We start from the raw sequence: 14,010 nt of genomic DNA on the forward strand, positions 1-14,010 counted from the left end.
ACTACAACTCAGTGTAGTGATAACACACTAGCACTCTGCAATGCCTCATAAGGCAGCAATCTAAATTTGTATACAGAAGTGGAAGTTAACAATTACCTGAGTATTTGTCAGTGTTCCTAAAATCAGGCATCACTAATACCTTTGAGATTCTGATAACAAGTATGAACCAACCATATGTCTACAAATTGTGCATACTGTATATCTGACTCAGATAATACTTAAGACCCCTTCTATATCCTAGGGAGTTTGGTTCCTATCAAGACATGAAAATTGGGCTAGGGTTGTGGCTCAGTGTAGAATGCTTGCCTAGCATGTGTGAGGCACTGGGTTCAATTCTCAGCACCGCATATAAATAAATGAATAAAATAAAGTCCACTGGCAATTTAAAAAATATTTTTTAAATATATTTTTTTAAAGATATGAAAATTAAGGCTAGGGTTGTGTCTCAGTGGTAGAGCCCTCATTTCGCATGTGCAAGACGCTGGGTTCGATCCTCAACACCACATAAAAATAAATAAGTGAAATGAAGGTATTGTGTCCAACTAAAACTTAAATATTAAAAAAAAGACATGAAAATTATACCAAAACACTACTTTGTTCACTCAAAGAAAAAAATATGATCACAAGTTACATAAATTTATGCAAAAGTCCTTAAAAATCTAAAAAGTATTTAACAACAAATTCTAAGAGAATTGAATGATTGTGAAGTCTGTTTTTTAAACTTCTGTGATATAAAGATTTATGATACAATGGTAAGCAGAGGGGCTGGAGATATGTAGTTCAGTAGTGGTGCTTTCACAGCAAGCAAGGGCCTGGGTTGCTGCATACCCAAAAAAGCCCCATCCCAGAACAAAAAAAAAGAGTAACGGAAAGGGAAGATGAAAAGATGTAACCCAATCCCGGGAAAACAGTAACTTTAAATGACAGAGAAAATAACTTCAAATCAAAATGTTACTCTATGTACTCTTATGTACTAGCTTTTATGTTTACTGAAAAACTAATCTCAATTATCAGCATCATGTATAAGTAAATAAAACAAAGGTCCATGGACAACTAAAAATAATTTTTTTAAAAAAGAAACCACACCAGCTAGGGACAGAGAGGTCCATGCCTATAAGCCTGGCGAATAGGGAGACTGAGGCAAGAGGATCACAAATTCAAGGCCTATCTTGGCAATTCAATAAGAGTTTGTCTCAAAATAAAAAATAAAATTAAGGACAAGGATGTACCTCTCTGGTAAAGCACCACCAAGTTGCATCTTCAGTACTAGGGGGATGGAGAGGGCAGGACCAGAGTAAAACCCTTAAGTTAAAATAAACCTTAAACTGTGTAGTGGTACATGCCTGTAATCCAAGCAACTCGGGAGGCTGAGGAAGGAGGATTTCAAGTTCAAAGTCAGCCTCAGCAACTCAGTGAGACCCTGTCTCATTTTGTGTTTAAAGGGTGGAAAGGATTTTTTGCTGGGCATGTGGCTCAGTGATAAAGCCCTATTGGGTTTAATTCCCAGTACTAAATAAATATTTAAAACTAAAACTTGGAGACCCAAGACAATTGAGTAACAGGGCTAAGGAAAAAGCAGCCAATATTTTGCCCTTGCCCTCTAAGGTCAGCCAGGAAACAGGGAACAACAGGTCCCCTTCTAAAGGCCCTGCAGTTGTATATGGTCCTTGCCATGTTTATGCCTTGTCCAGTCACTTACCAACAAACACCACGCACCTCTGGATTTCCCTGATGCTACATACCCCTAACTGTCCATGCCACACTTGATAAAGGACAAGGGATTCTGTCTTCTCTCAGTAGGAAGCAGCAAGAGATAGTCAAAGCCCAAATACTTTAAAAGAATTTAGGAACCCAAGTCCTGAAGAGGGGAGGTAACTAGTTAGCCACATATGGGGGGTGTGGGGGGGGGGGGACAAACAACAATGAAGAGCCACAGGAAGCCTTAGCTGACAGATAAGCACTGAAAGATGGGGGCATGGTATGTTAAAACATCTCCAACCATAATTACATCCCCTTAAGAAACATTACAGGTGGGCTGGGGATGTGGCTCAAGCGGTAGCGCGCTCGCCTGGCATGCGTGCGGCCCGGGTTCGATACTCAGCACCACATACCAACAAAGATGTTGTGTCCGCCGAGAACTAAAAATAAATAAATAAATATTTTAAAAAAAAGAAACATTACAGGTAATGTCACACCCTGTTAGGTGACCTGGACCATCCCAGATCACTGAAACTATTCTAACCCCCAATCACTCAGACAAAAAAAACATGAGGACCCTCACAAATAAAGCTTGCTAAAGGCATTCAAAGGGTAATAAACCAACTGAGGGGTCAGAAACTTGAGGCAAAAACAGGAAAACTCAGTTTCATTAAATCTCCAACTATGTGAACAACCACACCATCCTCTCTAGAGGCAGTCCAAGCAGGAAGAGCAGTTCCTACACTGTCGATCAAAAGTCAAAAGGTGGGCCTGGATGGGTCTCTCTGCAAACTTCCCTGGGACCCTATTCAAAGTGGAGGGCAAGAAGGGAGCACCATCTTTCTCTACTCTTGAGAGAACCCACTCTATCCCTTTAAAGTATCCCCCTTTCACCTTCCTATCCCTTTTATAAACTCATGACTATTTAAAAAAGAAAAAAAGGGGGGGGGGGGGAGCTAATATTTATGGCACTGTTTATAACAGAAAAGACTAGGGAAAAAAATAATGTCCATGAATGAGAACTGGCTAAATTAAATACATACAAATAATGAAACACCATATAGTCTTTTAAAAGGTCTGAGGAGGGCTAGCGTTGTGGCTCAGTGGTAGAGCACTTGCCTAGCATGTGTAGGCCCCTGGGTTTGATCCTCAGCACCACATAAAAATAAATAAAGGATATGTTTAAAAAAAAAAGTCTGGGGATGCAGGTCAGTGAAAGAACACTTGCTTAGATGTGTGAAGCCCAGATTTGATCCCCAACACAAAAAAAATAAATAAGAAAGCATTTTTTATAATGATGTGAACTCGCCAGATTAAAATTTTAGGTCAAAAAAGCCATGTATGTTTGGTATGCTACATTTGTGGGAAAAAAAAGATAAAAACAGATATGATCTGCTGTTTATTAAAAAAAAATTTCTAATGCAACTAAAATAAGAACTACATGCTTCATAGATGTGGAGATGAAAATGTTTAATATAACCATTAATATTTACTTTTAGGATTCTGAATTTTATTAATAGATACTATTCAAAAAAATTAAAGAAAAAAACTGGTAAAATAAAAAAGAAATTTACCATATTCAAGATACAAGGGTAAACAGTATAAAGGAGAACAACAAGAAAAGGTATTTTCAAAGCCAAAACTGTTTTATGAAGAAGTTTTAATTAATTCTAATTTCCTTCGGTTTTATCAGTAACATAGTAACACATGGACGTAGAAATTCCATTCCCAGCTTTTCCTTTAGCTATAAAATTTTTCCTCTTTAGCTATAAAATTGGAATGATAACAGAATTTATCCTAAAAGGGAGTAAGCACTTAGAACATATAATAAAGAATTGCTCAATAAATGTGAGCTATTAAGTTTACCTGTGCTGCAGCCCAAATGCAGTCAATGTGCTGAGTACTCAGTCGCCCTTCTGCTGCCAAAAAATTCAAAATCACCTGGCACTGTTTGATAATCTGGAAAAAGAAAACTTAATGTAGTTAATATTTTAAAATGTCCTTCTGTCTATAAAATACAAAAACCATTTAATTGTCCACATACCTCAATATGTAAATTTGGTCCAAATATATGTTCCACTACATTGTTGCTAATAAGCCAGTCTGCAAGTTCTTTTGCAATGGACCTAAAGCCAAGTAAAAAATAAATAAATAAATACATTTAAAAAAATGTTTTTTTAAAATCATCATTTCCCCATGTCTAAAATGCAGGCTCTGATAAAACTTGCAATTTGTTCCCATACAAACTACAAAGAAGTGATTATATACAATTAACTGTTCACCGTATTCTAAAATGTAACTAAGAAGGACGGTAACAAATGCTAATATTACCTGGTTTTGTAAACAAATAACTGAAAAGCTAGGATATTCCTAACTACTACAATGAGGTACCCAACTCAGAATACCAAGTATAACATTTAGCTGGTGATTTATTCCCAATTTTTAATTTCCATAGTACATTTCCCAATACACCCTCTATAATGAGATAACATCAAGAAAGTAGGTTACCAAAAGTATGAACAAAGAACAATTATTTCCAAGCCAAACTGCAAATCACTGCCTGACACTAATTAAGATTCCACTAATGAAGTACAATAGAAATGATAGGTAAATTATAAAAAGTAGAAGAAACATCAGCTACAATAAAAGATTTCCAATTTTTTTCATCTATATTAATTATATATAGAAAAACTACAAAGAATGAATAATTTTCATTTCTTCTTGTTTATTCAAAAATTACACTTTATGCTAAGTTCTAAAGATTTTCTTTTAAAAAGAGAATTAGATATATGGGCCACAAAAGGCAAAATGTTAAAACTACTAGTAGTATATTTTACCTATTTCTGGGTATTCATACTAAAGTAACGATCCATAAGCTTCAACTCTAATTTACACACTATTACTTTTGTAATGGTTGATGAACAATAAACATCAACTATATTATCAATAACAACCACTCAGGACTCTGGAGACAAATATACACACATATAAATACATATAAATAAAAATATATGTGTATTTTATATATATATATATATTTATGTGTGTGTGTGTGTATTTCAAGGATGGGAAGGTACAGAAACAATATTTGAAGAAATAACAGCCCAAACTTCCCAAACTGAATTTAAACACACACACACACACACACACACACACATATATTCATATTCCAAGTAGAAATTGATCACAAAGAGTTCACATTGTGGGGCAGGAAAAAGAAAACTCTTAAAAGTTGTCAAAGAAAAACAATTAAACAAACAAGAAAAAGATCAATAGTGGGGGGGGGGCGCGGGCGCTGAGGTTGTGGATCAGTGGTAGAGCGCTTGCCTAGCATGTGTGAGAGACACTGGGTTCAATTCTCAACACCACATATAAATAAAAATAAAGGTCCACTGACAACTAAAACATGTTAATTTAAAAAAAAAAGATCAAGAGCTGACTTCTGATGGAGAACAAAGTAAAATAGCTACAATGGAGCAACTTCTCATATTATTATTAAATTAGTAGTAATTTGAAGAAGTTAACATACTGTAACCCTTAGAGCAAACAACCAAAAACATGTTTTTTTGTTTTTGATTTTTTGGTACTGAAGATTGAAGCCAGAGGTGCTTTACCACTGAGCTACATACTCTGTCCTTTTTACTTCTTATATATTTACATTTTACATATCTATATATTTGCATATTTATATATTTATATTTTTTATGTATTTTTTATTTGAGACAGAGTCTCATTAAATTAATGGGGGGCTTTGAACTTGCATTCCTCTAGCCTCAACCCCCTAAATTGCTGGGGTTACAAGTGTGTGTCACTACACCTGGCAAACAATTTTTTAAATATAGCATACTAGAATATGCCTATATACTGCAAAGTAAGGCAATAAAGAATATAAAAACATAAGACAAAATCAATAGCAAAATGGCAGATGTAAAACCAGCTATAAAACAACAGTAATAGTGAATGGATTAAAAATTCCAGAGAGACTGAAGGGCTAGATTTTTTTTTTTAAGGTCCAATTCCAAAATGCATATTTTAGATTCAAAAATAGACAAAATAGAAGGATGACAAAAAAAATTTATCGGGAGTGGGGAGGGGCTGGGGTTGTGGCTCAGCGGTAGAGTGCTTGCCTACTACGTACGAGGACCTGGGTTCGATCCTCAACACCACATAAAAATAAATAAATAAATAAATAAAGTGAAGGTATTGTGTCCAACTACAACTAAAAAATATTTTTAAAAAAGATTTATCAAATAATAATTACAAGAAAGCTATAGTAGCTGTACTAATATTAAATAATACTGACTAAATCAGAGTATTAAAAAGAAAAAAATGATACATTTTAATTATAGAAGTATCAAATTACCAGGCTCACATAACAACTGCAAACATGTGTGCCTAACAAAAGAGCCCAAAAATACATGAAGCAAAAACTGAATCAAAGAAACAGTTCAATAGGACAATCAATTCTTCGTCCTCACAATAGACATATTCTATATAGTCCCGGCAAAAGCATGAATTAACTAATAGTGAACCTTTATCCTAGGGGAAATATGAATATAATATATCACACACAGATTATAATCTTGAGTCCTAAAAACAACTCTTACAGGCTGATTCTACTCTATTTTATAACAGAGAAAGAGATGTTTAGAAGTATTTAAATGACTTATCTGAAGCTGCCTCCTAGTAATGTACTAGAGTTGGTATTCAAATCCCATTCAACTGGCACATAGCCCCAGCTTTTTGCACTTCAAACAAGATGGCAGAATGTTGCCTTATTCAACTTAAGCTTAGAATATGAATCTTTTACTGCTGTATGAATGTGAATGAATGACTATGCTACAAGGGTTGACATTTGGGGGTTACAGAAAAGCTACAGCAGACAAATCAATTCACAAATACAAAATAATGAGGATCTTGAGACTTCAATACCCTACTTTCAGTAACAGAAAGAAGTAGGCAGAAAATCATCAAGAATGAGAAACAGAGGAGGGAGGGCAAGGGGGAGGCAGGGGATTAGCAAGGATGGTGGAATGTGATGGACATCATTATCCAAAGTACATGTATGAAGAAATGAATTGGGCGTCAACGTACTTTATATACAGATGAAAAATTGTGGTATATATGTATAATAAGAATTGTAATGCAAAAAAAACGAAGTACATTTATAAAGATATGAATTGGCATGAACATACTTTATACAAAGATATGAAAAATTGTGCTCTATATGTATAATAAGAATTGTAATACATTCTGCTGTCGTGTATTTAAAAAAAGAAAAAGAAGAAAGAAAGAATATGAGAGACATCATTATGTATCAATTAGACCTAACGGACTTCTATGGAACACTTCATTTAACAACAAAATAGTCTTCTTAACCAAACACAGAACATGATGAAGTACAAACCACATGATAGGCCATAAAACACAGCAAACTACCCAATTAAAAACAGGGCAAAGGTACAAACAATTCACCAAAAAACAAACAGAATAGCAAATAACCACATAAAAAAGATGTTCAGGACTAAAGAAGTAGCTCAAAAATAGTGTGCCTGTTAAGCACACACAAGGCCCTGGGCTCACTCCCTGCAAAACACACACACACACAAAGATGTTTGGCATCATTAGTGATTAGGGAAATGAAAATAAAACCATTAAAGAAATGCAACTTTATACTTACTAGAAGAGTTATAATCAAAAATATAATAACAAGTACTGCTGAGAATGAGAAGAAAGTGGAACCCTTATACATCGTCAGTGGGAATATAAAGTAATTCAAGAATACTGGAAAATAACTTGATGGTTTCTTTAAAAGTTAAACAATTCATCATATGAAGCAGCAATCCTACTCCTCAATATCTACCTGCAAAATACATGCCCACAAAAACACCTGTATATGAAAGTGCATAGCAGCATTACTCCCATTAACCAAATAGTGAAAACAATCCAAATATCCATCTACATTTTAGATGTAGATGGGTAAAGAAAGTGTGGTACAAAAATTACAACTACCTTATATTAGACAAAGGTGCTAAAACCATGCAATGGAGAAAGGATAGCATCTTCAACAAATGATGCTGGGAGAACTGGAAATCCATATGCAACAAAATGAAATTGAATCCCTTTCTCTCACCATGCACAAAAGTCAACTCAAAATGTATCAAGGAGCTAGGAATCAGACCAGAGACTCTGCGTCTAATAAAAGATAAAGTTGGCCCTAATCTTCATCACATGGGGGCAGGCCCCAAATTTCTTAATAAGACTCCTATAGCACAAGAGTTAAAACCAAAACTAAAAAGTTTTTTTCTCAGCAAGAGAAATAATATATGAGATGAATAGGAAGCCTACATCTTGGGAACAAATTTTTACCACTCAAACATCAGATAGAGCTCTAGAGTATACAAAGAACTCAAAAAGTTAAAAAAAAAGCAAATAACCCAATCAACAAATGGGCCAAGGACTTGAACAGAAACTTCTCAGAAGAGGATATACAATCAATCAACAAATACATGAAAAAATGCTCACCATCTCTAGCAATCAGAGAAATGCAAATTAAAACTAAGATACAATCTCACTCCAATAAGAATGGCAGCCATTATGAAGTCAAACAACAATAAGTGCTGGGGATGGGGTGGGGGCAGGGGAGATACACTCATACATTGCTGGTGGGACTGCAAATTGGTGCAGCCAATTTGGAAAGCAGTATGGAGATTCCTTGGAAAGCTGGGAATGGAACCACCATTTGACCCAGCTATTCCCCTTCTTGGATTATACCCAAAAGACCTAAGAAGAGCATACTACAGGGACACAGCCACATCAATGTTTATAGCAGCACAATTCACAATAGCTAGAATGTGGAACCAACCTAGATGCCCTTCAACAGATGAATGGATTAAAAAAATGTGGCATTTATACACAATGGAATATTGCTTAGCAGTAAAAAATAACAAGATCATGGCATTTGCAGGCAAATGGATGGCATTAGAGCAGATTATGCTAAGTGAAGTTAGCCAATCCCTAAAAAACAAATGCCGAATGTCTTCTCTGATATAAGGGGGGTGACTCAAAATGGGATAGGGAGGAAGAGCATGAGAAGAAGACTATCACTAAATAAGGAAGAGAGGTGGGAGGGAAAAAGAGGGAGAAGGGGAGTTGCACGGAAGATGGAAGGAGAACCTTCCATTATTGTACAGAATACATATATGATGTTGTGATGAGAAAAAGGAAAAAAAAGTGTGTCACATTAGATTGGATAGAGAGAAAGGATGGGAGACGAGGGGAGGAGTAGAGAGGATAGGAAGGGCAGCACAACAGAATAGACAATATGATTGATGTATGTACATTCCATGTATGTATTATATGTCAAAATACATTCTGCTGTCATGTATGACTAAAAAAAATAAAAATAAATCGTATGGTTAAAATAAATAAATAAGTGGAAAAAAAAGAAAGTGTGGTACAATTTACATGATTTATACTTGGCAATAAAAAAAAATAGAGTACTAATACATACTACAATATGAATGAACCTCAGGAAGGACGAAAGGAAAAAGAAAAAGTGAGTGAGAATACTAAGTGCAAGAAGCCAAATGAGGGCTGGGGGGAGGGGTAGACCATATGCCTAGCATTCAGAGAATTTGATTTTGATCCCCAGCACCACACATACAAAAAGAAGCCAGATGAAAAAGATCACTATCCTATGATTTCATTTATATGAAACATCAAACATGGGCAAATTTATAGAGAAAGGAGATTAGTGAGACTGGGAATAAACACTGACTACAAATACACAAAGGGAATCATTGTGCAATGATGGTAATGTTTACTAAAATTCATTGAAATATACATTTAAAACAGGTAAATTCTGCCCAACACACACACCAGTAATCCCAGTAACCAGACAGGCTGAAGCATGAGGATTACAAGTTCAAGACTAGTCTCAGCAATTTACCAAGACTCTGTTTCAAAACAAAAACAGCTGAGGAGGATGTGACTCAGTGGTAAAGAACCCGTGGCTTCAATCTCCAATATCAGAAAAGGGGAAAAAAAATGAAATTTACGAACTAGTCCTCAAAATTTTTTACTATTTTCTTAATCATGTCCTTAATGTATTCCTTATGCTTTTTTGAATGGAATTCCTTCTTATTCCCTATCCATTGTTCTTCTACCATAAAGCCCTAGTTTACATTTGCAGCATTACTTAAAAATTCCAAGACTTTTTAATTTTTATTGATGTTAAGAGGAGCCCAGGGTGATATCAGGAGGTAATAGGTCATAAGGGGGGAGCTTTCATAAATAGGATTGGTGCCGATATAAAACATACCCATAAGATATCTGCCTCTCTCTCAGCCATGTGAGGACACAAAGAGAAAACAGCAATTTTCAAATCACCAGAACCCAACCATGCTGGCACAGGGTGATCATAGACTTTCAACCTCCAGAAGACCAGAAATTTTCTTTCTTGTTTATAAACCATCAATTTATGGTACTTTGTCACATCAACCTGAATTAAGACTATCTGAAAACTATCAGGACCATATTCACTACTATATTCTATTCTGTAATAAACAGTATCCTTTAGGATTTTGTGACAAGTAATATTACATGTTAGTGTATTTTTTAAAACTATAGAAATGGGACTGTGGTAGAGAGTTTGCCTAGCATGACTTGGGTTCAATCCCCAGTGTCCCCGACAAACAAAGAACCACCACAGAAATATTTCAACATATTATTCTGAAAGCTTATTAAAGACTGTACAAATTGAAGACATTAGGCAAAAACAGTATCCTTTAGGCAAAAAATTCTAGAAAACACTTCAAATCATAAAAAGTCACAATTATTTACTCTTTAAATAGCTACACATTAAAATGGTATATTTAGGTAAAAATTAACATTCCTACTTACGTTTCTGTGTCTGATACCAGCGATTCATTATTACACACATCATTGAAGGTATGAAGTTGATTCTGATTAGAGAAAAGATATTAAAAGTTTTTTTCCAAATCCTTTTATGTTACAAGAGGCAAGAAACACAAACTAATTGATATATGTAGATCATAACTGATAACCAAATAAAATTCTAAAATATGAATTTCAGATAAACATGCTTCAATTAATGTAACTATTTCCTTTATCATAATAAAATGCTAAAATTCATTTCATAAGTAATATTTATGCTTCATTATATTAAATATATTACAGAAAATAAAGTTGAACACAGAGAAAGGAAAAAAAAAACAATGCAAGGCAAACAAGTAACATATCAACACAGAAGGTTTCAGGAAAGGTTCCCTAGATAAATTCATTTAAGACCTATCTCGGAAAATGTCAAGAAGCATTTTATTTCCAAAGTCAAGCACAAGAATAAAATTAAGCTACTTCAGATTTTCATTGTACCTACAGCATAAACAGACAGAAAATGTAAATAAGTAAAACTAATGGGATTAGTAGCAAACCACAGGAAGGTATTTCAACTCTAAAGAATTCAGCTAACTACTTATCTTCGGTAAATTGTTCTAATGCAAGACCACAAGCCCAGGCTGTGGGTATAGTTCAGTTAGCTCAGTGGTAGAGTACTTGCCTAGCATGTGAAAAGCCCTAAGCACTATCTCTATTACCACCAAAAAAAGAAAAAAAAAAGCCAACCCAAGGATATCTTCTGACCATTCCCCAAGAGAAGCCAAGACTAGATTCATATGTGATTTCTCCCTTATTTAAACCAGTGTGCAAAACAATGTTACAATTGGTCAAATGCAGCCCAAGGTCCAAATTCTGTGGCTTCTACATGGCAAATTAATATAAGAAACCATTTATAATTCCTTCAATTTTTTTCCCTCCCCAAACACTGCTTTCTAAATGTAAAAAAGCAAACAGTTGCCAGGCACAGTGGTGGATGCCTGTAACTCCAGTGGATTGGGAGGCAGGAGGAGTGCCAGTTCAAAGCCAGCTTCAGCAAAAGTGAAGTGCTAAGCAACTCAGTGACACGCTGTCTCTAAATAAAATACAAAGTAGGAATGGGGATGTGGCTCAGTGGTTAAGTGCCCACGAATTCAATCCCTGGTACCTGGTAACGCCCACCTCCCCAAGTCCCCCAAAAAAGCTAACGATCTTTAGATGGTGGTCAGGTACAGTGATATATGCCCATAGTTCCAGCTACTTGGAAGGCTTAAGCAGTACTATCACTTGAAGCCTAGGAATTCCAAGTCAACCTGGGCAACATAATGAGACCCTGGCTCAAAAAAGTTGGACCTGAAATCCAATAGACCTAAGGTATAAATTTTTATAAATCTAAACCTAGACTCCTCATATTTAAGATAAGAGAAATACAGAAATTATTTGTAAAGACAATACAAAGTAATTCATTTAAAATAGCAGTAATGGCTAATGTTAACTGCTAATTAATGGCAGTAAGTAATATGATCATACTCTGGCAAATAAAAAAAACAATCAACAATAAAGCAAATGTGGCTTACTGTTATCTGACTCAATCCAGCCAACCTCATAGTCAAAGTAGGTGACATAAAGTACTTAAATGCAAGATCTAGGCTTTCTTTATCAAAGCATAATGTTGTATCCAATGGTTCTTTCACTGTGCTCCACATTAAGTCAGCCATGTTACGAGCCGCACTCTGTCGTAACTCCTGATCAGAAAGCTTGCATAAATACCTAAATGATTCAAAAATATAAAATGCAAATGCTCACAAGACATTTCTAAAGTCCCTAATTAAATAACATTCCTTTGCTCCATATTTCTGTAATGTTCACTACAGCAGAACCCAGCATCCTTAGACTTAATGCCAACTTATTTCTAAGTGATGTTTAAAGGTCTGACTTGTTGAGAGCCCAACTTGAATGAGCAACTATAAAGAATCAAGTCATTTAACATATGATTTAGCCTCCTGAATGAAAGAGAAATGGCTGATACCCCAATTTACAGCAAGTCAACTGGAAAATGTATGTGAATCCACTATTTTCCAAGACCAATCAGCCTGCCACTCACAGAATGTGTGAGTGAGGCTCTCCTAGACCACCCATTTTCAGCCAGGCCAGCCCAGAGCAGACCTGTCTAGTCAACCAGGGAACTATAAGGAATTATAAATGGCTATTGTTTTAGAACACTAAGCTGGGATGGGGCTGTGGCTCAGTGGTAGAGCACTTGCCTAGCATGTGTGAGGCACTGGGTTTGATCCCCCACACTACATAAAAATAATCAAGATAAAAGTATTGTGTCCATACACAACTAAAAAAATATTAAAAAGAACACTAAGCTTTCAGAGGCTTTTTCCTTGCATGGGAAAAGCAACTGACACAGATTCCATCCTAAATTCTCCTACATTCTCTTTCTTCCCAGGTAACTTCATTCATTCTAGTCGTTTCTAAATACTATCTTTATGCTGATAATTCTGAATTATTTTTTTTCTAAATCGTAGAAAAAAATTATATTCTCAATTTGCCAGCATCAATCATTTAAATGTCCAACAGACATGTCAAAGTCTCACCTCTAAGTTCTTATAGTGTTTCATATCTTCATTAATGACACCCATAATACAAAAGAGAAACCTGGGAGTATTAATTAATGTCATCTACAATGCTACATTTTTCCTTATACCACAAAACTACCAGTCTTGTTGATTTTATATTTACTTAATCCATCCAATTTTCAAAATCTCCATTAACAACTTTTTGAGAAATGTGGCACTAACCTTTTAACCAGTCTCCTAACTTTTTCTCCAGCCCTCCCATAACTTACTATAAACGTAAATGCAAAAGTGATCTTTTAAAAAACATAACTCATGCTAAAAATCCTGTTGATATATTCCTATTGTTAAAATTAAATCCAAACTCCTTAAAGTGTCCTGGAAATTCCTGAATGAACTGCCCCTGCTTATCATTCCAATCTCATACATAATTATTCCCTGTAACACATTACAAGCTCAACAATTTACTTTCAGGTTCTTACATATCATACTCTTTCTAAATTCAAAGCCTATGCCCATATGTTCCTTCTCTATGGCTTATGCCCAATTTATCCTCTGATCATCACCTGACTGGTTGCTTCATGTCCTTCAGACATATCACAAAGACATATTCCCTATCATACTGTCACTATTTGCACTATCGTTATTTTCTCCACCAACTCAAACAGTACTGAGAAAATAGCAGGCACCCAAAATTTTACTAATGAATGAGAAAACAAGTATAAAGTACTCCTGGGGTATTTTCTCCCTGAGGAAATTCTTAGATTCTAACAGTTCATATTCTAATTGATAAAACTCTTCTTTCATCATTATCTTAGGTTGAGACTTATGAAAC

At 35.2% G+C, this 14,010-nt stretch overlaps 1 protein-coding gene across 4 annotated transcripts in view; it reads right to left on the reverse strand.

Annotated features, from left to right (window-relative positions):
• Positions 1–14,010, reverse strand: part of Usp34 (ubiquitin specific peptidase 34) — a 217,367-nt gene that overhangs the window by 149,304 nt on the left and 54,053 nt on the right. For all 4 annotated transcript variants that reach the window (XR_011704346.1, XM_071601613.1, XM_071601614.1 and 1 more), the window contains 4 exons: positions 12,171–12,363; positions 10,603–10,664; positions 3,743–3,824; positions 3,565–3,657 (listed from right to left, as the gene is read on the reverse strand). Coding sequence is in view for 3 of the 4 variants with exons in the window: in XM_071601613.1 (XP_071457714.1) it covers positions 3,565–3,657; positions 3,743–3,824; positions 10,603–10,664; positions 12,171–12,363 (430 nt within the window). In the remaining variant the exon portion in view is untranslated. The remainder of the gene's footprint in view (positions 1–3,564; positions 3,658–3,742; positions 3,825–10,602; positions 10,665–12,170; positions 12,364–14,010) is intronic.

Source organism: Marmota flaviventris, chromosome 14 (assembly GCF_047511675.1).
Source record: "Marmota flaviventris isolate mMarFla1 chromosome 14, mMarFla1.hap1, whole genome shotgun sequence".
Taxonomy (NCBI): Eukaryota; Metazoa; Chordata; class Mammalia; order Rodentia; family Sciuridae; genus Marmota; species Marmota flaviventris.